This window comes from Sebastes umbrosus, chromosome 14 (genome assembly GCF_015220745.1).
Source record: "Sebastes umbrosus isolate fSebUmb1 chromosome 14, fSebUmb1.pri, whole genome shotgun sequence".
In the NCBI taxonomy this organism is placed as follows: Eukaryota; Metazoa; Chordata; class Actinopteri; order Perciformes; family Sebastidae; genus Sebastes; species Sebastes umbrosus.
In genome coordinates this window covers 21,969,269-21,994,215 of record NC_051282.1, presented here as the reverse complement: position 1 = coordinate 21,994,215, position 24,947 = coordinate 21,969,269, and the positions used below count along the sequence as shown (strand labels likewise).

The 24,947-nt window shown below is 40.0% G+C and overlaps 1 protein-coding gene across 1 annotated transcript; it reads right to left on the bottom strand.

Annotated features, from left to right (window-relative positions):
* Positions 1-394: 394 nt before the first annotated feature.
* Positions 395-23,532, bottom strand: plcd3a (phospholipase C, delta 3a). The gene is made up of 15 exons (XM_037792209.1): positions 22,971-23,532; positions 11,858-12,025; positions 7,932-8,160; positions 6,351-6,480; positions 5,582-5,807; positions 5,023-5,224; positions 4,781-4,925; positions 4,348-4,500; positions 4,112-4,249; positions 3,882-4,032; positions 3,615-3,731; positions 3,171-3,349; positions 2,233-2,368; positions 1,795-1,944; positions 395-1,712 (listed from the first exon to the last, which is right to left on the bottom strand). Exons 1-15 carry the CDS (start codon positions 23,059-23,061, stop codon positions 1,570-1,572), a joined length of 2,358 nt encoding a protein of 785 aa, XP_037648137.1. The 5' UTR covers positions 23,062-23,532; the 3' UTR covers positions 395-1,569.
* Between the last annotated feature and the right edge of the window lie 1,415 nt (positions 23,533-24,947).

Sequence of the window (24,947 nt, the reverse complement as noted above, 5' to 3'; positions counted from 1 at the left end):
GAGGTCAAGGGACCCCTTTAAAATGGCCATGCCAGTTTTTCCTCGCCAAAATTTTGCATAAGTTTGGAGTGTTATTTAACCTCCTTGGCAACAAGTTACTATGACATGGTTGGTACCAATGGATTTCTTGTTTTCTAGTTTCATATGATGCCAGTATCTTCACTCCAGCTTGAAAACTGAGCCCGCTACAACCGCTAAAGACGCAAGTTGCGTTAATGCATTAAATTTAAACAAATTTGTGTTAACACGTTATAATCGCGTAAACTTTCACAGCCCTAATTTTTAGTTTAGCTGTTCAGAAACAAGAGTTAAATGCAAACCAAACCCACCCTTCTATACACACACACATACTGTCTCTCTCTTGATATGCAAAAACAACAACAAAACACAGCAGTGTTATTAGTGCTTTTATGAAAACAGTATTTTCTCTTGCATACATAATACCAACTGACATTCACACAACATAAACTTTAACACTGCAAAGGCACCATTTGTTACATGCTATTGAAATCCACCATGATCATATATGCTGTAATTACAGTAATCTACGTGCAGCACCTTTCATTACTGCACCATTTTATTATCAGTGAAGCTCCTTATAAGAGTATTAAACGATTCACTGTGGCCTTAAGTAATTGGTGGTTGTGTTGCAATTAGTGTTTAACCACAATTTTCAAGATCTGAAATGGCAACAAAAATAATTATGCAGGCAGGCATTGTTAATAGAAACGAGGCAGAGGAGCCTACAAGCAAATATCGCCAACACATAAACACTTATTTTAACAGAACAACTGACATTTTTTAAGAAAGTTAAGTTAAAGTTAATACTGTTTATATTTCAAGTTCATTTGTAAATATATTGTCATACAATTAAAAGTGCCAAGTATCTGGAGTATCAAGTTAGACTAACTGAATAAACGCCTTCATCGTTTGTTCAACCTTTGTGGACAAAACAACCTGTGACAATCACTAAAACATTATTACATCTGTATTAAATCACAGTTAATTCATAAAACAATACTATTTATAATGTTTTAAATCATATGCTTGGATTCCCACCTGGACAGCCTCAGTTAAGTAAGTGTTGTTTCTTGTTAAACTAGCGTAATTCTTTAAGTTTAAGTCAAATACTTAAGTGTAAAAATGTTAAAATATTTCTAAAATACAAAAGGGTTAAATAACACATCTTCACTCAGTCCAACAATTAATGGGATAACCCCCTACACATGAGAGTTAACATCACTAAAATTAATGTTGTAACGAGTCTGATATCGGTGTATTTCATGAACCTTTGTGTCCTGTTTCCAGAGCACTCAGCACTGACAAGACCAGATACTCCCACAGTGTATCATGGATTCATTATCCAGCCTGAGGCAATTCATTTGCTAAGAGCCAGCGCTCTTCTTCATCTCTGATAAACGACATCTTTCCTCCTGCAGTGTAAATTGGACCACTTGAGGTCTGGACTGGGAGACCGGCTGGCAGCACTCTCTCTCTGCTCACATTCAGAGCTCCATCAAAGCCCTTTGTTGTCAGAAAATGCAGCTCTCCATCTAGTTCAGATGCACGTCATGCCTTGCCTTTGGCAATGACAATACGCTCGGACACATTTTTGATGGGAACTCCTCTGCGGGCCACTTTGACATGGATGAAGAGAGTGCCGGGGGACAGACTGGAACCATCTGCCTTCAATAAGTGAACATGTCGATAACCTGAGAAGAAAGACACACATTATAAACCTGTCATAATGGTGGTGAGTGTTTTATAATATGCTCAGGGGATCTTTATGAGCACCTGTTCGTAGGCTTATGAAAGGCAAAGTGAACTGCCCCACAAAGTCATTTTTGGCCGTGTGATCATGGTCCTCCACTACAAACCGCACCAGGGCCAGTTCAGGGACCTGCAGCTGGAAGCTCAGAGTGCAGTCCCATCGTGGGTTGAAGCCTGTAGAGGGCGCACAAGAGCTGTAAATACATCATCCAGCATTGCACCTTTCAAACAAACTAATCATGGACAGGAAAGCCTCCCAAAAAAATATGTCATAGATCTGTGCTGCCTAATGCTGACATCTATTGCCTCCTGCATTTACATCAGTACAACATAAGACAATAATGAAAAACATTATTTCACAGCAATAATAGGTTTGCATAAAACTACAATAGTAGCTCTCTCCTTAAAACATTCATACAGGTAACAATGTAATGTTTTTGATTCATGACGTCTCAGGATTACCATTGTTGTCGATGCGGTGGGTTTTGTTTCTTGCATTATCGATAGACACCCCGTGAATTTCCACCCACACTTGCGGGTCCACGATGCTGCTAGCCTTCTCTGTGTTGATTTTTGGCAGCTGCTGCGCAGATATTATCTGAAAAGCAAAATGTAATTGGTCTGTTTTCACATTGAATTCTGATGGGGTGATTATATTCAAGTCAAGTCAAATTTATTTTATTTACATAGCTAAAAAAAAAATCTGAAATATGCCTCAAAGGGCCTCACAATCTGTGCAGCATACGACACCCTCTATCTTTAGAACCTAATTTCAGACAAAACTTAAAAAAAAGAAAACCCTTTAATGGGGAAAAAGGAAGAGCAACAGAGGAGGCATCCCTCTTGCAGGACGAACAAACATGCAATAGATTTTGTATATACAGAGTAGACAGAAACAAAAAGACAATACTAGGTAAATATAGTGCAAACATATATGAAGAGTACTGGTCTAAATAAACAAAGTATGTCATTTAAAGGTGCAGTGTGTAGGATCTGGCGGCATCTAGTGGTGAGGTTGTAGATTGCAACCAACTGAAACTTCTCCCGTGTGTCAAGCGTGTAGGAGCACTAGGGTGGCCGACGCAAAAACGTGAAAATGCGAATGGTTCTATGTAGAGTGTTTGGTTTGTCCGTTCTGGGCTACTCTAGAAACATGGCGGCCGGCTCCGTGAAGAAGACCCGCTCCGTATGTAGACATAAACGGCTCATTCTAAGGTGATGAAAACACGATTCTTGATCTCAGGTGATGATACACTAAAGAAAACATATTTATTACTATTATTATATTCCATTTCTGCCAATAGATCCACCCTAAATGCTAAACACTGTTCCTTTAAGATGGATTTGATCAAACAATCATAATTAGCTGTAACACTGTTACTCAATAGGTTTCCACTCACTCGTATGGTCAGCTGGGTGGGGGTGTGACCGGGGCCTCCTCCCGTGTTCTCTGGGTTAAAGTCGGAGGTAGGGCTGCACAGGAAGCCCGGTTTAAGAACGTATCCACAGCGACCATTGGGGAGGAAGCGACCTTGGTTCAGGTCCATCTGCTCACCGGGGGTCTGGTAGTTCAGAGCCACTGCAGAGAGAGAAACAGAGAGTTGAGTCAGTAACACGGCAAGCGTGATCGCACACACGTACGTACCAACGGAAAACATTAAAGCATCGGTGAGTACCGTCAGTCAGTTAAAGCCGGTGACATCAATGTGTTGTGGTGTCGCAGCAATTTGCAGAGACGAGAGTCATTCCTTTGGCACTTACTGACCACATAATGTTTTCCAAATGAATTGCCTTAATTTGCTGCCATCAGAACAGCATCCAAGCTTCTAGTCTGGAGTACTAACCCATCTGGCAGCCGCCGTTCCACATTTCCTGAGGATCATAGTTGGATGATTGGAGGCGCTGGCCGGAGGGGTAGATCCGGCTCAGCTGCCTGCTGTTGTGTCTCACAAAAAGCTTTCCTGCAAATGAAAAGAAGAAATCCACATGCCGTGATACACTGGAGGCTGATTATATTTTGTGTAGAATCAGCTGCAGTAGAGCAATGTCAGAAAATCTTTTTGACTTTCTCTCTGTAATGTCAAGACGCAATTATCTCCACTGTGCTGTACCCGAGTCTTTGATGAGCCGGAGGGCATCGCTTTCAGAGAAGGAGGACATTTCATTTGGAGGTTTTTCAGATGCATTTTCAAAGCAACGGAATGGGACACTTCTGCAGTACACCACCAGCTCTGATAGCTCTGGGCTCAGTTTAGAACAGACCTGGGGAAGGGCAAATGTAAACATAAACTGGGAGATTATCGAAAAAGTTCACTTTAACAGCTTCTCAGGCTTAACTGACCTTTGCAGGATCCTTCTTGCTGCCTGCTTGTTCGTCTTCGGAGCTTGAGGAGAAGCTGGCACAGCTGCCATTCTTTCCCAGCTGGCCCAAGTGAGGAATCTGCTTCTTCCCTTTTACCAGAATACGCCCCTTCAGCTCCTGCAACGAAGGTCATTGGAACAAATTACTTCATTAGGAAACCAGACAGCCAGAGGACTTTGAAAAAGGATCCAGCTGTGTGTGTGTGTGTACGGTACATCAGGAGAAGGCAGATCCTTCGGCGGCTGGGAACTGAGGGGCTTGGTGAGCAGTTTGCTGCCCAGGATGGTGCGGAGGTGTTTGGCCATGACGACTTGCTGCTCCACAGAGCAGTGGTTCTCCAAGGACAGGATTAGAGGATACGGGGACGCCTGCAGGGAGAAACACAGGAAAACCACGTATGCTATGCCATTAAAATGCAATTGAATCACATGATAGCGATGTAGGACCTAACACTGTAATGCTATAGTATGTCAAAACCAAAATACCGCACGGTTTCCTCAGAGCCAAGTATGCAACCATAAGAAGCGCAGTGGGCTGTGAAAGCAAGAACTCTGATTAACTACTCACTTATTTCATTAGCAGTAGTGTGAAGCATTAAGCACATTGCCACAGCTGAGGATTTACACCATCAAAACAGGTTCCTCTTACCTTGAAGGCGTACTGGGCGATGGTTTCTATGACCTCCTTGAAAGGCACTTTAGAGGTGAGAGTGTGGCCGTGGTAGATGACAGGCTCACCTTTATCTCCATCCCAGCAGTCCAGCTCCACACAGCGACAGCCCTGATTCAGAGCCCTGTCAGTGAAAGACACTTAATCTCACACCTCAGCAGGATCATACAAATTAAGAGCATTTAAATAGGTTTTGATCATGCTGTTCTCTCTCTGAGTACCTGATGTATGGCTCAGTGCTGCTGGCGCCGGTGACCTGGTCCTTGGTCAGGTAAGTGTTGTGCGACGAGGAGATGAAGTAGTGGGCCAAAGGGCGGCTCATGTCCTGGTAGACTCTGGCGTGGTCAGGGTTAACCACATCATTTTCCCGGGACAGCATGTACATGGTGAAACCGTTCTGGGTCATGAAGAGATTCTTCTGAGCTGCAATAAATAGCAAAGTGTTTAAAGTAAAGTTTTCCTTGGATATTCTGTTAATACAGTTTGAGTTTTTGTGGGTGGCATGTTGTTATTTTTCATTTTGACCATGGCAGCTATTACTATACGTGCTTATGACTGAGTTCTTCCTTAAAACAAACCACTCTCACTGGAAACATAAAGTGCATCCCATTATTGTGCAACAGAGGATTTTGCTTCAGTGTTTAGAAAAGCAAACGCTCTCACAGGTATAATCTAAAATCACTATTTTGTCATTATATCAAACGGGACATTCACAGTGTTTATATGAAAACATTGTGTGCTCTTTCTTTAAAGCCTTTAATGAATGCTTTTAGGACCTACCCCAGTCATTGAGCTCATAGGTGAGTATGAGGCTCTGAGCGTGATTCAGTGAGGCGTCTTCTCCTTGGTCTCCCAGGAAGTCGCGCAGCTCAGCGGTGGCGAGCACGCAACCATTACTTGAATAGTGTCTGAACACGGCGTCCAGCTCGGGCCGCCGCAGCAGCTCCCTGCAGAACTCCTCAATCTCTATATGATCCAGACGATTGTCGCCGGATCGGTCACACCTCTGGGATACAGGGGATAGGGATGAGTTAAAAAAAGATGGAACACACACAGAGACACATATCAAACACATTGTGCTTTTATTGTGGGAGTGCTTCAGATTCCCTGTAGGGAAAGCATCTCCATAATAATTCAACCCAGCTGCGTGTACTTACATTAAAAACACGGCTCTCTGAGGAGGGTCAGTATTGGAAAATTTATCGGGAGGGAGCATGAAAACCAACAATTCAGCTATAATACAGAGCTGAGGGACATAGCAGGCAGTAATGCCACACAATAAAGAAATAACTGGCTCTTGATTTGTTGTGGGAAGACAAGAGGGAGGGGATAAAGATGTGGAGGCGGTTGGTGGTTGGATTACCGCTGGCTTGGTAATTGAACACAGATTCTAGACTCCAGGGTGTCCCAGTAAACCGACACTAGCAAAAATATCACCATCTCTACATGTCTGTGCAGTTAATCCCTCTCTTCTTACATAAAAATCACAATCTACTGAGGATATTTTACAGATGCTAAAAACTCGCAAAATGCACACAACGACCCTGACCTTGAATAAAGCGCGGGCATACTGCTCACTGAGGTCGATGTTGATCATCTGAAGCAGCCGTTTGACCTCGTCGTAGCTCATCTTGCCGTCCTGGTTCTGATCCGCTCGCCTCAGGTAGCGTCGGATCCAAGTGTAGAGGGTTAAGGAATAAAACCAGGCTATAACCTAAAGACTATAGTTCATCAATTAGGGCAGTTTTTGGATTCATAATGTGCAGAGATACACTTAAATCTTACACTTATTTTGCATTATACAGTTTCTGTTATTTAGCCCTCATTACAACTCAACACAAACTGCAGCCCTCAAAATGATCATAAAGTTGAATCAACACAATTAAAGGGATAGTTTGGGTGTTTTGAAGTGGGTTTGTATGAGCTACTTATCCATAGTCAGTGTATTACCTACAGTAGATGACGGTCGGCACGCCCCCAGTTTGGAGAAACAGACAGGAGTTACCGAACGGAAGCAAAGCAACGTACTGCTGTGGACGGGGCCAGCAGCAAAACATATTTTAACAAACTAAAAGACCCACCTAAAAAATCCGTATCAGTTTAAGCGTACGCTATATTTAGAATATTTTCGCTGTTATCTATGCAACAAGACTCCATTGAAAAAAACAGTAATTTTACCTCCCAGAACAAGTGAGGTGCTGGTCTACGGCTGCCTCGATCGGTTAGTTTGTTTGTGTGACTTTGGTGAATCCAGTGGGCAACCTCCAGGTCAGAGAAGTAAAGCCAATGCGGAAGTGCCTTAAACTTGCATTCTTCCTAACAGCCAGCAGGGGGCGACTCCTCTGGTTGCAAAAAAGAAGTCTGATGTATAGAAGTCTATGAGAAAATGAGCCTACTTCTCAATTGATTTATTACCTCAGTAAACATTGTAAACATGAGTTTATGGTCTCAATCGCTAGTTTCAAGACTTCCTCAATAAAGCATGATGTTCATTTAGTCAATTATGGCCCCGTTTAGAGTCAAATAGACAATAAAGCAGGGTACAAATTTTGATGACCTCTAACTTCTACCTGAAAATACATTTTTCAGGTAGAAGCCAATTATTGTAAATCCCATTGGGAAAAATTGTCTGCCAAATGAATGCAATCTAAAGTATAAAAGAGTCGATAGCAACCAGAGACTAATTATAGTGTCTCGTCACCTGAGCGTGCAGTAGTGCAAACTTTAACACAGAAAGCCCACACATATTCATTACACCGTATAAGATAAACATCACCCTGAAAGCTGCTTAATGTCCACAGTATGAAACGTGATAGATAATAGATAACAAGATGGCATAAACAAGATAATTGCCCAGAGGATTTATATGTTCACAAAACTAAAAATATGATCTTAATGTTATACACTACCTGACATCTACAGTCATCTTATCCTCTGGCTATGAGCGATTGTAACTAACAGTGATGGTCGGACTATATTTAGACAAGGCTTTTTTATCTCGTCCTTACTGCTCACCTTAGCTATGCTGTGGACGTGGGGCGGCACATGTGACAGCAAAGTCAGTCGCCATAGCAATGCTGTCTTGGCTAAACTATTTATTCTAGCGTATCGGAAAAATTGGGCAGGATATTGGTCTAGTTTTTGCTTCTGACTCATGTTGGCCGAGTGCTCCTTTAAAGTGCGGAGCCCTCGCACCCAGCGCTGAGCTTCATCCTCGCCGGGGCACAGCAGGTCCAGGCTCTTCCTGGCTCCTCTGAAGACCACTGTGAAGCACTGGCTCTCCGGCACCGACCCGGACAGCCGCCTCAGCGCCTCAGACTGGCAGCCTTCACGCACACACTCCACTTCTGTCACTGCAACTGGGAGAGGAGAGGGACAGAAAAAAAAAAGTTCTTGTGTTGATGAGTAAACACAGCTCTGCCACGAGGAGCGAAGCAGCTAAAGGTCAAACGTCATGTGCTTTCAGGGGTTCGTAAATCCCACTAAGCAGAGCGCCATGGCAACAGGATTGTAAAATATAACATGCTCTTTACATACTTCTCCACAGGATAAATTTAACCTGCAGCTTTATGACTCTTATAGCACACAAACTGACACGCAAGTGAAAGCTGCCCCTTCAGTTTGTGTCTCTCTGCTGACAGTCAAGGAGCAGGCTCTTCTAATGGGGCTATAGTAGTTATTATCTCAACATGGCGGCTGCACAGGATGATTGGGAAGGTGAATTTTAAGGGATATAAACAAAAGTGAGACGACTAAAGAAAGACTAAAGAGACTACAGTCATGTTGTGGGGCTGTGCTAGCTAACATGTAGATCCCTTTAATGACCTCACTAAGAAAAAAGCAATGGAAAAATTATCTTAGCATTTTTATGTAAAATTTTTTATGGGAAATAATAACAGCAATCAAAGTTGTTTTTTGACCACAGTTTTTTAAATGTAGGCCTCTGTACTATTACTACGCTAGTGATGGGTTAATATACCAACATGTCAGTTTGTTACCATGGAACTAGCAGTATTACCAGTACTAGTATTATTTTTATTTTATGTATTCATTCTAAATATTTACATTTTCAGTAGGCTACTTTGAAAACATCTCAGAAATGGTGAAAAATCATATTTATATATATATATATATATATATATATATATATACTGACCCACATCTATGGGGCTCAGGACCACTGATAACACACATTTAATGGCCTGATAACAGTCTAACCGGCTGGTCTGTCTGTCAGTATATATATATATATAGCCGGTTAGACTGTTATCAGGCCATTAAATGTGTGTTATCAGTGGTCCTGAGCCCCATAAATGTGGGTCAGTAGGGCCATGCTACATCCAATAGTAGGTTTTTTCATCTATTCATATGGTCGATCACCAAAAGAAGGAATAAAAGAAGACAACAGCGACCTCTAGCGACCGTAGAAATTATGACAGGAGTAGAAGCGGAAGTCGGGCGCTGTAGTATAGACAACATGAAACCAGTGTGGAGTGTGAAACCAACAAAGTGTAGTTGTCTTCACAAGCGTCAAATTTCACTTTACCTTTTGAAACTGAGTCATTTTACGCCAAAACAAGGTGTGAAAAAAGAAGCTGTTTTGTTTGTGTTCAAGACATAACGTTTCATGCAATTTTACAACGTATTGGTTTTAAGTTTTGCTTTAACTTTTACAACATAGTTTGCTCCTACTGACCCACATCTATGCTGGTTATAGTGAGCGATAACGCACATTTAATGGCCTGGTGCAGCACAGACAGATGTGCCATCCCTACAGACATGCTGCTAGCAGAGCTAAAAACATTCTACTTTTTTTTATCTGGGCATGGTATGTCAGAGGAGTCACGGGCCAAAAAGGTTGAGAGTCACAACCTTATGTGATTTGTTTATCTTGTATTTGCAGAGCTGTGGTGAGTCTGGGCAACACTTTCTGCATAGAGAAGACAGCCAAACACAGACACACACATACTGGCTACTAGCTGATCCTAACACAACAACTTTATTCAGCAGAGGAGCTCGTCTATTTCTGCACTATGTGTGGCAATCACTCAGTTGGGCAATAAGCAGTGTCTGCCATGACAATAGCCTCATTCTCTTGCTGGAGGTCATAAAGCCTCTGCCATCCACCTCTTCAAAATTACTCCACATTCCTCCTTTGTGGTTATCCCAGAGACATGCTAAAAGTGACGTGAATGTGTGTGAGCATGTTTAGAAAGGAACGGCAGAAGTGTTAAGCGTTGTATTCTATGCCAAGTACTTTTAAACATCAGACGCAGCACTGAACTGCAGGCGCCAGATCACACTGGACCCGGAGAACCGCCTGGAGCTCGGAAAAGCGGAACCGAGCCAATCTTTCATCCTGGATTTACACAAACACACTTAAACACACACAGATATGGTCCCCAGCGGCCTGCCAGGGTGGCATTATCAAGTGCCCTCCCACCCCCCTGTTCTCACACAGCTTGTTGTCATCATTGTAAGGAGTGTTACATGCTGCAACACGCTGTGTCTATTTCTGGAGCTGCCAAGGCACAATCAAGACGGCCTTCACCAAACCTGTCCTGTAAAGCTAGTGGGTGGTTAACATTAAACTGCATTCAACATCAGGACGGAGGGCACACACAGAGGAGAGGTGGGAGAGCTAAACAAGAGAGAGACTCATCCCCCACACCCTTATTGCAGTACATTTTCATTCCAAGAGACGATTTAGCTCCAAAAAAGTGAAATGTAAAGGAAATTTAAAATGAAATAAACACCCTGCACTTTGGCGTTCTCTACAGAGTCTAATCTCTTTTGTTTGAATACCTTTTCTGTGTCAATATGAGGCAGGTGAAATGCCTCTGCTGAGGTTAAAAGAGCTATGAGCCACTTGGACACAGTGTGACGTTACAGCTAATACATGACTGGTAGTTTAAAACAGTGGGTGTATTTAAAAATAATGTGTGACCCCTGAGATTATGTTTCATGTGCATCAAGTTCTTCTTTCACTATTTATAGTTTCATTATTAGAGTTTTGTATCGTTTCCCCTTTTTCTTCCCATTTGCAAAGTTCAAAGGGGACTTCACTACCAACGTCAAATCCTTTTGCACAGAAGCAGAGTTCTTTGTAGTAAAGACAGAAATAAAACATTATTTATGTCGTTTAAATGTTCATTGTTCATCAAAGACGTTTCAGGTCTCTATCGAGGAAGTTATAGATTATTGGGTTAGTGCAGTAATTTATGTGTTTTTTGGTAAACTAACATTATTATGGAAAATATGACAGCCAATTTAGTCATAATTTATTATTTGCTAGATGATATCAAGTTATATAAATGAAGAAAATGGCATTTATATAAATTGCATATACTTCTAAAACCGAACCTACTAAAATACCTTCCCACAATTAGAGTAGCCCAATCAAACAGGATAACCACTTCCTGTGCATCGTGGGAACTGGTGACATCAGTGAGCTCACGGCAGCTTCAGGTAACTTCACACGACAGCTAATAGGGAGCCAGTATACTGTACCTGACTATTCACGAGTCCAGGCGTATGAATCTGTACATAAATTGCACATGATTATTGTTTAGCCAGATTGCAGAGCTCATGATTAGTCTCCTCACTCTCCATGGAAACAAACAGCCCCTTTAATAGGGCTAAGTAGAAGAGAGGGCATGAGATAGAGCCAAGATAAAACAGCTCAACAACTCTGAACAATAAGCTGGCTGAAGCCCAGTCTGTACTGGGCTGGTGGAAGGCCTGTCTCTGCATTACTCCCTTGTAGATAAGTTTCCTTCCAGGCAAAGCCCTTTTCCTCTAATCTGATATCGCTCAAGTTTCCTTTCTTAAAAAACAATTTTTATTCATGAGGACTCTGGCTTTCAGAGCTCCTTTTCCTCCTTAACCCTCCTCACTTGTTATAACTTGCTCTTGGTGCTTTGCCTCTTTTCCACCTTAAATCCTCCCTCCTAGCTCAAGCCAGCCCACACACACACACACACACACACACACACACACACACACTGTGCTCTTCTGCTCTCCCTGATCGTAAAACCAAGTTTCAGCAGCACTCACATGTCTGCTGGGCTTTGGCTTTGCGAGAGCTCTTGGTGGATTCACACCACACTGTGAGTCCGTCATCCAGCAGCCGCAGGTTTCGGCTCTTCTGCCACCTCGAGGAGCGAACTTTCACCATGTCGCAGCCCTGCATCATCACACGTACGTCCTCATTGTCCAGCAGCCCTGGAGTGCACACAAACACAAAACACAAAACAAAACAGGAAGTTTTGTTTTAAAAATAAACTGTGACTCAGTTTGATATTGTGTATCCAACAAGTACAGTTTGTCTTGGTTTTGTGCCGTTTAATGTGATGACATACAAGGACTTAATGTTTCTAAAAACTAACATCATTTTTCTTAGGAAGTTTTTAAATCAGGATTTGTGTTGCTGTCTGTATGGTTAACAAGACTAAGAGTCCACAGCCATGGTAGCTGCTCTATGAGGCTGGGATTAGCCACAGTGGTGCTTTGAACTAAATGCTGATACTAAATCAGTATGCTAACATGCTCGCAATGCAAGAATGCACCATGTTCACACGCTAAACTAAGATGTTCACCATCGTATTACCATAGTGTGTTAGCATGCTAACATTTGCTAATTTGCACTAAATATAAATGTCATTGGTGTTGCAGGTATTTTGTCATAAACCAAAGTATATCCTGTCTGTCAGGTTAACAACATCAGGGGTCAGCGAGTGACTTATCTGTCCTCTCTAAGTGCCACTTCACCCAACTTGATGATTATTATTTTTTTTTTTTAAGAGCTTGGAAGTGGATGTTACTTTTAAAAATGACTAACTCTCATACAACAGCAATATTTCCCTGAAAAAAAGAAAAGACTTTGTATTGTATTTGTCAAGCCGACAGTCAACACTTTTCTGCTTATACCCTAAACCAAAGGCTGTGTTTCATATACAAACCTTGGAGAAAATGACCTGTGCTGAAGGTTTCAGTGTGCTGAGTGAAGCTGTCATGAAAAGTGACTTAATGTTTTAACAAAGTCAAAAGAGAAAGATGTTTCTCTGTGTGTTTTCTTCCAGTCTAAACTTTATGAAAATGAACAACGCACTTTAAGAAGAGAAATTGAATGCCGAGATGTGAATCAACCATGATAATTTGTAGATTTATGTCTATCTTGGGGCAGTAGCAAGCCAACAGACAGTATTTTGCCTGGCTGGACCGTTCACAGTAGTTTTCCCTAGCTACTGCCATCATATGGAAATTTAATCAAGATGCTAAAAGAAATGCAGAGCCTCAGAGGCATGTATTATTATTTGTTGTCAGCACTGAAAGGATCGGGGCATGTTATAGGACAAAATAAAAGATGAAAGCATGGTGGACATTCAATACAGGATTAAGTTGAGAGTTGACAGTAAGTTAAAGTCCAGACATGTGGTTTCACTGAAACACAGAGAGGAAAACAAGTAGCTGCTGCAGTTTGGTGCATGTGCTATATATTGTGAAAAATAACAAGAACAGTTTAGTGATCACTCACAAAGCCACAAGATACAATTATTAAGTACAAGGCCATTTTTTATATGAGCTGGTTTTGATTGCATTTTAATTAAATATGGATTAAAGTAGAGCTGACACAATTAGTCAATTAATCTATTAGTCAATCGGCAGAGAATGAATCAGCAACAATTGATAATTGATTAATCATCATGCTTCTCAATTGTGAGTTGTTTTTTTCCTTTTCATTTTTGCTTTTTTTTTATATATTTACATTAGGGCTGTCAATCAATTCAAATATTTAATTGTGATTAATCACATGATTGTCCATGATTAATACCAATTAATCGCACATTTTTTATCTGTTCTAAATGTACCTTAAATGAAGATTTGTCAATTATTTAATACTCTTATCAACATGGGAGTGGGCAAATATACTGCTTTATGCAAATGTAAGTATATATTTGTTCTTGGAAATCAATTAACAACACAAAACAATGACAAATATTGTCCAGAAACCCTCACAGGTACTGCATTTAGCATAAAAGAATATGCTCAAATCATAACATGGTAAACTGAAGCCCAACAGGCAACAACAGCTGTCAGTGTGTCAGTGTGCTGACTTGACTATGACTTGCCCCAAACTGCATGTGATTATCATAAAGTGGGCATGTCTGTAAAGAGGAGACTCGTGGGTACCCATAGAACCCATTTTCATTCACATATCTTGAGGTCAGAGGTCAAGGGACCTCTGACAGTTTTTCCTCACCAACATTTTGTCTAAATTTGGAGCTTTATTTAACCTCCTTCCTGACAAGCTAGTATGACATGGTTGGTACCAATGGATTCCTTAGGTTTCTTGTAGTTTCATAAAATTCCAGTATCTTCACTCTAGCTTTAAAACTGAACCCGCTACAACCTCCGAAAGGTCGAGTGCGTTAATGCGTTAAATAAATTAGTGGCATTAAAACAAATTTTATATTTATTGGGTTTTGACTGTTGGTGGGACAAAACAAGCAGTTTGAAGCTGTCCCAGTGGAGCAATTGTGACAGGCATTTTTTACTTTTATAAACAAAACTGGCAAAATAATTGAGACTTTATAAAATTGTTATCTGCAGCTCGAGGCTAAAGCTTAGGTTGGACTGGCTAAGCTATTTTGGACTGCAGGGTTGAAGTTGAAAGGTCATTCAAGGAGTGTTTACACACTAGTAGTTCAAACATGGCAGATCCAAAGACGACTCAGGGTGCAATCCAATACTGTGGAGTGGACATTTTTGCTTGAGTGAAATGGAAAATTATTAACTTATTATCAATTTCAGTGAATATTTTGACAATTATTAATCTTGTAGTGGTATGGAGTGTTTTTTCCCCTCCAAATTATGTATGACATGAAGTAGCTGTTTAGTATTTAGTTCAATATTTGAATACATTTTAGGTTCTTTAGGACAAATTTACTGATTCATCTTGGTCAAGTTTTTTGGGGGGCATTTTTGCCATTATTTGATACTATCTTAGAGGGAGGAGATGACATGTGTTAAAGGCCCCAAGCCAAATTTCACCCAGGAACAGAGACGAATATTTACAAATACATGAAAGTGTTCAGACATTCAGGCTCAAAACTGGTCCGACGGTTTTCCATAATGCAAATGTACATTTTGCAAAACAGGTGTAAAATTTGACACAAACTTTTACAGCTAAAATCAAATGACAATTTGTTTTTTAAAGTTTTAGTTAAGTACCTGGTCATACCAAACTGTTTTCTAACTTGTCAAGACAAAATCACGCAACTACAGCTTTACTGTACAAGCGTTAATAAAGCACATTCAGCTATGCCTCATTACTTCTTTTGCAGGGATGAATGGGGCCCCTCAAAGAGCATTTTTCTCCTGCAGGGCTTTTCAAAGGACAAGCCTAAGCAAACTCTCACTCTGGTCAAATTATTCCTCAGGATTCAGTCTCTCCTGCTCACCACTAAAGTCCGGACACAGTTGGCACACTTTCTTTAACTTTCTCTTAAATCACAGTCGTCATACTGTCTTTAACAAATGGCTGAAGTTCCTCAGGGGGCCCCCCGAAGCTTCAGCACAACAGAAACTGCTCTCGGCTCCCTCCCCCCGACTAGAAACAAACGCGGTGCATTCGAGGATCTCTCCCCATCAGGGTCGAACACAAAGAAATCCCCCTACCAGCCCTCCATCCATAACAACCCTGTTTTTTCAAGCTGTTACCACATACAAGGCATTCCCACAAGCAGAGTACATGGACCAGATTAACTGCAGGTCATTGACCACGCTAAGCTGCCAAAACAGCCTTAACTGCCTCTGTCTCAACCCACCACGGCCTCACCTTTTATTATTGCCTCTCCAGCCAAATCCACATTCTTGCTTTCCTACCTGCATCGTTTTAATATCTAACAGAACAAGTGAGCACAAGCCTGAAAGGGTTGGCCAACCCACAGTTTGTTTAAACAAAAGCACATTTTGATACACTATACGCTCCTAAAAGCCTCGTTTATAAGGGTTCAAGGGGAGGGATTCTTCAGGCCAGAGAGCTGAATCCTGTTTTCTTTTCATCGTCTGCTGCAGAAAATCTGGTTGACATCCACTTCATCAGATGGTCAAAGCCCTGCATGCCGACTGGCTAGCAACCATGTTAATGTATTTTAATGCAAGCATTTCAACGAAATCAGAAAAGCAACAGAATTAACAGGGTTGGAGAGGAAAGAAAGATAAAAGAGTCTACAACCAAGCACAGCACTGCTTTGAGCTAAATGCATGCTAACTTGCTCTAAATGACAACGCTAACATGCTTGTGTTAAGTTATATTTATCATGTTTACCATCTTAGTTTAGTACAACAATAGCATGGTAACATTTGCAAAGTAGCACTAAACACAAAATACAGTGGAGTCTGATGGGAATGTAATTAGCTTTGAAGGTATTTGGTGGTAAACACATTTTAAAAAGTGACCTGATGAAGTGCTAGATGAAATGTTAGCCAGACTAGCAGCTCTTTGACTTTGCATTGCTGTGCTTTGAGCAAAATGCTAACATCAACATGCTCACAGTGACAATTGTAACATGCTGATGTTTCCCAGTATACCATCTTTACCATCTTAGTTAAGCTTATGTTATCACGCTAGCATTTGCTTATTTGCCATAAACACAAAGTGCAGCTGAGGCTGAGGTGTTTGGTATTTGGTTACAAACAAATTGACCTGATGTTGGTGCTAGATGAAATGTTAACCACACTAGCAGCTCTGTGACTTTGCACAGCCGTGTTTTGAGCAAAATGCTCACAGTGATAAAGTGAACATGCCAATGTTTTCCAGGTCTATGTTTACCATCTTAGTTTAGCATATGTTATCATGCTGATGTTTGCGAATTTGCTATGAACACAAAGTACAGCTGAGGCTGATTAGTTTTGAAGGTATTTGGTCATAAACAAATAAAATATTTGACCTGATGATTGCGCTAGATAACGAATAAAAAGTTTGACCTGATGATGTGCTAGGTGAAATGCTATCTGTTTGACTTTGCACAACCGTGTTTTGAGCAAAATGCCGACATCAACATGCTCACATGCTCACAGTGACAACGTTAACATGCCGATGTTTCCCAGGTCTTATGTGTACCATCTTCACTATCTTAGTTTAGCATATGTTGTCATGCTAACGTTTGCTAATTTGTCATAAACACAAAGTACAGGTTTTGCAGGTATTTGGTCATAAACCAAAGTAGGCCTCTTGGACATATTAAAATGTCCACTCTTATGATGACGCTATATGGAAAGCTAAGGTATACCCAAAGTGATTACAATTCATCCTGTTGAAGACATGAATGTGTGCATCAAATTTCATGACATCGAACTTCTGTCGAACAGTTGTTGAGACATTTTACCTAAAAACACAAATGTGAATCTCATAGTGGTGCTGGAGGAAAGGTCACAGGGATTCATCGTCTGGGAACCTCGAATGTCTGTACAAATGAATTGGTGCCAATCCGTTCTGGTAGATGTTAAGATAATTCACAGGATAAGTGAAAAACTTTGACCTGCTGGCGGAGATCGAGGAAAAGTCACGAGGATTTATACTCTGAGGGGCATGAATGTCTAAATTTCATGGCAAGATCTAGATATTTCTGGACCAAAGTGGTGGACCAGCCGACAGACAGACCAAAAGAGAGCGAAAAACAGTTGAATCACTCAGCAGCTCCATGTGAGAACAATTGGCTATAAGAAACAAGAAACACTGTTGTCTCAGCTGTGAGAAAACAATACACATTCAAATCAATCCCATAAGGAATATTTCTCTGAGGGTGTGTCTGCTGTGAGCAGCAGGAGCTCCTTCAGACTGAGAGGAGGATCAGAAAGAAAATAAGCGTATCAGCTGGTCAGTAATAGATTGTGTCTGCATGAGTCCTCTTCACTCCGGCTCACATACCAGCTCCTCCTGGGACACGGTTCACGTTTCTCTCAGCATCACAACTGTCACGAGAGCCAGCTAGCAAGGATTCTACACTTGCATAAAGATAGACAAGTTAGGGTGTTGCCGACATGATACGGGTGACGAGTCAATTAAATTTTCTTAATTCGGCCCCACAGCTGTCCCCACGAGAGAGCTCGGGCTGCAAGTAGGGCATCTCTTAACGCAAGGTCCAGCCTTTAATGAAAATGATGATATCCAGAAAAAGGCTTGACAAAAAAATGAGTGGAGTTGTGACTCTCAGCGGCTGATCTGAGAACATATTCCCCAGTAAAAGGATTAGAAACGAACTGAGTGTTATTTAGAAATGCAGAATTACTGCCAATGTTTTTTTTGGACGGCTCACAGTTGAACATGAAAGCGATGCCGCCTCTTTGTATACAGCTGAAAATAAGCAGCACTCAGTTTTATCTTTCGTAATGAATTCATTCATTTACTGATTAACAAGCAGGATATGACCACAGGGAAGAGTCCATAAACACAGCGAGGAAGGAATTGTTGCGTGCAGCTAACAGATTGATTCTAATCACAACTTTAATATCTGGATTGTGACTTTAAGCTTCTTTACTCACATTTGAAGAAAAAAAGGTTAATTAACTTGTGAAAACATAAAGTGAGAACATATATTAAACAAAGATATGGTCCTGATTATCACGGCCTGCGTCTCGCTTATCTGGAAGCCAAAGATCTTTGATTGGCGGGATTTCCCCTCCGGCTGCTGAGGTTTGGCAGATTAATAAATATTCAACAGGAAACCAGATTGAGTGAGAAGCGGAGAGTGAGTCCCATTTCTTTTGGATTGCTCGTATCATGATGATTTAAATGTTCTGGTGTAAAGATTATCCCAAAAATTGGAATGGATGTTAAATTTGAATGTGTTTAAAGGAACAGTGTGTCGCATTTAAGGGGATCTATTGGCAGAAATGGAATATAACATTAATAAGTTCTTTCATGTATAGTCACGTGAAAATAAGAATCATTGAGTTTTCATTACCTTAGAATGAGTTGTTTATATCTACATACGGAGCAGGTCCTCTTCATGGAGCCGGCCGCCATGTTTCTAGAGTAGCCCAGAACAGACAAACCAAACACTGGCTCCAGATAGGGCCAACGCAAATTGGTTTTAACCCCACTAATCGATCTTTCTGAGGTTGTAGCGGGCTCCGTTTTAAAGCTTGCCATACTAGCTTGTCAGGAAGGAGGCTACATAGCGCTCCAAACTTACACAAAGTTTTGGCAAGGAAAAACTGGCATGGCCATTATCAAAGGGGTCCCTTGACCTCTGACCTCAAGATATGCGAATGACAATGGGTTCTATGGGTACCCACGAGTCTCCCCTTTACAGACACGCCCACTTTATGATAATCACATGCAGTTTGGGGCAAGTCATAGTCAAGTCAGCACACTGACACACTGACAGCTGTTGTTGCCTGTTGGGCTGCAGTTTGTCATGTTATGATTTGAGCATATTATGTTATGTTAAATGCAGTACCTGTGAGGGTTTCTGGACAATATTTGTCAGTGTTTTCTGTTGTTAATTGATTTCCAATAATAAACATATACATACATTTGCGTAAAGCAAGATAAGAGTATGAAATACTTGAAAATCTTCCTTTAAGGTACATTGCAACAGATCAAAAATGTGTGATTAATTTGCGATTAAATATTTTAATCGATATATACATATACACACGTATCCTTTTCACATAGCCTACTTATGTACATAACAGTCCTTTCTATTCTTTACATTTATCTATCCAGCTTTGTTGTCCTTGTTCTTACTGGTTATGTCTATTTCTGTGTACACTGAGAGCAATGCCAAAAACAGAGTCAAATTCCTTGTTTTTACACATACTTGGCCAATAAAGCTGATTCTGATGTTTTGTTAATGATTTATGAATGTAGCTGTAGTCATGAAGGTCTATAAATCTGTTATTCTACATAGTATATGTTTGGAGTCAATTAGACCCCAGAGAGGTCTAAATCCCTGTCAGACCTCTTATGAACAAACTGTTAGAAAAGTCCAATAACAGTCATCCAGATAGACTTAATCTATGTCCTAGATCCTTTAACTATGTGGTCTCTGACATCCCAGACAGAAGTTATGTAGAATCAAACAATACATCAGTTCAAAATTATGTTTATAAACAGTTTTAATAAAATTGGGAAATGCCACTAATACAGCCAATTGGTTCTCTCAGTCTTTTTGAGTCTTTGTCGTATTGTTTGAAAATGTAGTTATGGATTTTTGTGTAAATCCTATTTGTTCTCACAATAAACTAATTGGAGTGTATCACTATCAGAGCGCCACCGAGCTCCAGACTTAACAACACCGCCAACAACCTCGGACTCTGAAACCAAATCCACAACCCTCCCCCCCATGTAGACGTCTGTGGCAGTGAATATATTTATCCATGTGTGCACTTGTCCGATTTAAACATAGATATCTTAAAACTAACAAACCTCAGGTTCACAGGAAACTTTATCTGTAAGAAAAGGCTTACAGTAAGTGAGAAATCTAGTCTTGTGACACCACATGACTCAAAACCTCTGAACTCACTTCATTCCACTCTTGTATGTCCATCTGAACTAAGTAAGGATTAAAATGCAGCTAAGATGGAGGGTCAGAGGCCAGCTGACTGATTTATGACGACACATGGCGGTAAGGGGTCAGGGGTGGGTGGATGGGTGACCTCACAGGCTTCATTATTCAGTATTAGCAGGACGCTCAAATATAGAGTTGACAGTTGCGTATTACACTTTCAGGCACTGAGATACAGTTTCATAACTCAAACTTCAGTAATACTTTAACATGTGTCTGCATAGTGTCAGAGTTTCCACATAGTCTGATGTGTCAATGCCACCGTCTGGATCTCCGCACACACAACGCTGTGAAAACATGAAGAACCAGGCCCTCAATGTTCAGGGAATAAACAGGATTTGAGTTATCTGACTCTGAAATTAACAAAATAATATGTTACAAGAACATAAATCAGCTATCGTTAAATTATTTTTGATTTTAAAAAGTGATTACTTTTTTGTTTTTTTTTAGAAATTTTGTTGGGTTAAAATCTTGTGTACTGTATTTTATTGTGAAATTATGGATAATCATCGTATTGCATGTATTTAAAATGCCCCAAATACAGTTATATTTTATAAACAAAGGGCTGGACGATAATTCAACATGATAATTTATCATCTTTCAATGAAATCATATAACGAGACATCATGGCTGCACGATTTTGAAAAAAATATCTAATTGCGATTATTTTGACTGATATTACAAGTGCGATATGAATTGAGATATTAGAGGGAATGACAATTTTTACATCATTATTCTCATTTTCATTGAAAAACACATTAAGATGATTATGGTTTGATGTTTTCTTAAGTCTGTAGAATATGATGTGTCGACCAGGACATCTCTACAGCGCCAAAATATTTCATTTAAAATGGTATTTTGACGCATTTAACAAATATTGTGATTTGAAAATAGCAGTAGGCCGTGCAGAACTAATCATGACCTAAATTGATAATAAGCACATACTAACTCAAATTTCTCAGAAAATCTTAAGTGACAAGAATCCTGCCTATGGGAATACCCCAGTGTAGTTAAATCAAACTATTGTCTTAATCTGACTACTCTGTATTTGTGTGCATGCATGTAAACATAGTCAGCATATACCTGGAAATATTTATTCATTTTTTTTAATCTATAACTCCACTTGAAACTGTAAAGTTAATTTTGCACTAAAGTTTTTAATAAGATGAGAAAATACTCAGTACCTTTCATTTGCCAAGTATTTAATTCGCACAAAATAGGCTTTACATTGTGATTATTTCATATAGACTATTTATTAAATTACCAGAAAATGTGCAAAATTGTGATATATATCGTTATCGAGATATGAAATGACCTGTATTGGATAGAAGATTTTGGCCATATTGTCCTGCTGTTAACTTGATGTTGTAAATCTGACATGGAAAAAATACATGTATTTTACACTATTACTGGCTGCAAACACAGTTTACATTTGTATAAATAGGTCAAAACAGTGGTCCAGACATCCAGTGTCTTTTCAGAGAATCTGACAGGTGCTCTGTTGCTGCTCAGCAGGTGTCTATTTTAGGGGTGGCTGTGAGCTGAGGGTTTGAGTGACGGGTACAGCAGCGTATCAGGGGTAGGCTGGGGTGGGAAATATGGGCTGCAACTAACGGTTATTTTCATTGTTGATTATTTTCTTGATTAATCGATTAGTTGTTTGGTCTGTAAAATGTCAGAAAATGGTGAAAAAATGTTTATCAGTGTTTCCTAAATCCCAAGATGACGTCCTCAAATGTCTTGTTTTGTCCAAAACTCATACATTCAGTTTACTGTCAAAGAGAGGTAAAGAAATAAGAAGCTGGAAACAGAAAGTTTAGACTTCTTCAATTTTTTAAAATCAAAATAGTTGGCGATTACTTTAATAGTTGACAACTAATCAATTAATCGTTGCAGCTCTAATGGGAGTGTTGAGGAGCCTGAATCACATCAGTGGGCTATAGTGGGTGAGTTCAGCTCTTCATAAACACATGATCACTTCAACTACTGTACACCCACACTGTCCATTTCAGCTCTGGTTGATGTGTCATTATCTGCTGATTACCAGCAAAAATGTATTACATGTATTACACTGTTTTCTCTAATAAAACCCACTTTATTGCTTGTTTTTAACTTAGGAGTACAACCACACAACTAGGTCACAACCACATGGACAAAAGTAAATACAATGAATGAGCAAACAAAGGTTTAAATTAAGCCAAATAATCCCCAGAAGTAGTCAGTATAGCTACCAAGGAAAGTACCTATCATCCATTTTAAAAGGGTGCAACATACTTAAATAAGTATTATAGCAATTTATATAGAAAATACCATGATTAAAAGTCTCTTTATCACCACTAAAATAAAACAGATATTACTCTAACTCCCCACTGAAATGTTAAAATAAATACAGAAGTATGATTAAAATCACTGCACACTCAGATAAGTTAAGATATGTCAAGAGTTGAAAGAGTTGATGCCACAAGATATCCACATATTTGAGTCTTTATAGTAATATTATGGTGTTTTTGTTTTTCTTACCTCAGGCTGCAGCAGACAGTTAGAACTTTATGGCAACAGAAAGGATCTTAAATGATTGGATGTTTCCTTACCGAGCCTCCTGATGGGGTCCATGGGCTTCTCGGCCCCTTTCCTCCTCTGCTCTCTGGGACTGCTGGCCGCTGATTTACCGCTGCCTAACATTATTACAACTCCGGCGAAAGATAACCGCAGGCTACAGCTTTAATACTCGAGTCTCGGCCAGTTAACTCTGGGAAATAGTATAAGTGAGAGGGTGCAGGTGTCTTCCTGGAAGCGCAGATTTGTGTTTGTCCCAGAAAGACCCCCGAGCACACAGAGAGACCGCTAAGCGCAACAGTTATTCGTTTCCCACATGTGTAAAGTCCCTCCCCGGCGCTGCTCTCCATGCCTGTGCGTAATATGACTCCAAACAAGGCGCGCACTTTACGCACTCCCACCACCTCCACCTCCTGCTCCAACTAACACCGAAGAAAGGAACGAACCAGGGATGGTCAAGTCCCTGCACACGAGAACATCAAGTACTGTACTAAAGCACAATGTTGATGTACTTGTCGCCTACTTTACTTAAAGGTCCAATATTATAAAAAAAGTGAGATTTTCATGTTTTTTTTTATTATAAAGCAGGCTTAAGTCCTATAAATACTGTAAAAATATAGAAACACTCAATCCACAGGGAAATACACACAGCCCGTATTCAGAAACTCTGCATTTGAAACAAGCTGTCAGGATTTCTGCCCATTCGTGATGTCAAAACTATACAATATTTAGACCCTTTACACAATTTTTACCGTAAACATTCTAAATGTGTCCCAATTTATTTCCTGTTGCAGTGTATGTGAATGTCATCAGCTGACATAACATAAACATGGACCCAAGCTGTTGCCTAGCAACGCAATTCTGTTGCAATTCGGTTGCAATTCTGTCAAAATGCGCTAAAACGGAGCGTTTCAGACAGAGGGTAAATACAGGTATATTCAGGCTGAAAGTATGAAGAAAATAAAGGTTTTTTTTAACATTACAGCATGTAAACATGTTCTAGTAGAAACACAAAATACAAGAACCTGAAAATGAGCATAATATGGGACCTTTAAGTATTTTTATTTTCTGCCACTTTCAACTTCTACTTCTACTTCTATTGTATTTTTTTTTTTACCCCACTACATTTATTTTAATACTTTTGTTTAACCTAATAGTTATTCTGCAGATTCAGATTAATAATTCAAAACATAGGTTAAAATAACACTCCCAGCTGCACATAAAGTCATTAAAATTAGCCTCACCTTTACCAGTTGCAGCATTCAACGCACACATTTATGCATCAATAATATATATATACATTATTCTGAAATGGGCCATTCTGCATAATGAGTATACTTTTGCTACTTTAAGTTTGTTTGGATTCTAATACCTTCATAGTTTTACTTAATGCAGGACTTTCACTTGTAACAGAGTATTTCCACACTGTGGTATTGCTAAATACTCCTTCCTCTACTGCATAAGAGGGTTCTACAAGTTAGCACAACAAAATAATACAAACGGGCTGCTTCATGTTTAATTTTCCTCGTTGTAAAGCCATATAAACTTTGTGTGCTAACATTTAATGGGCAGAGAAGTGTTTACTTAACTATTCATACTGAAATATTCCCACCATTTGGGCTTTACATACACTCCTTTGAGGGGAAAGACTAATGAAAACTTGTTAAAATATGATAAATGTGTTGTTACCTGTGTATGGATGGTTGTCTTGAGTATTGATGACCATTGCCTGAAGGCTTTTTTTTGTATGCCACAGCATATCTGGTCGTCTAACAACCTTCATATTTTCCAGGTGAGGTTCATTAGGACAACACATGTCTTTGGGCTGCTGACTGTTTTAAAGTTCTGGGTAATTTGAGAGGAAAAAGACAAATTAGAATATCATGATACATGTTTTCTCACAGTGAGGGAGTAAACAGGCACATAAAGCATAGAAATATTCCCTTTGCAGTGTTTTATACCAATCAGTTAGAGTGCAGTGCCCCCTGCTGGCCAACACAAGAAATTGCAAA

What these genes read in the sequence shown, in the direction of transcription:
- plcd3a (XM_037792209.1), bottom strand. Translation starts at nt 23,061, where the DNA reads ATGTTAGGCAGCGGTAAATCAGCGGCCAGCAGTCCCAGAGAGCAGAGG. An exon ending in CAGAAGCAAAAACTAGACCA is followed by an intron (nt 6,481 to 7,931) that starts ATATCCTGCCCA and finishes AACCCTCTACAC; the next exon opens with TTGGATCCGACGCTACCTGA. An exon ending in TTTCATAAGCCTACGAACAG is followed by an intron (nt 1,713 to 1,794) that starts GTGCTCATAAAG and finishes CTTTCTTCTCAG; the next exon opens with GTTATCGACATGTTCACTTA.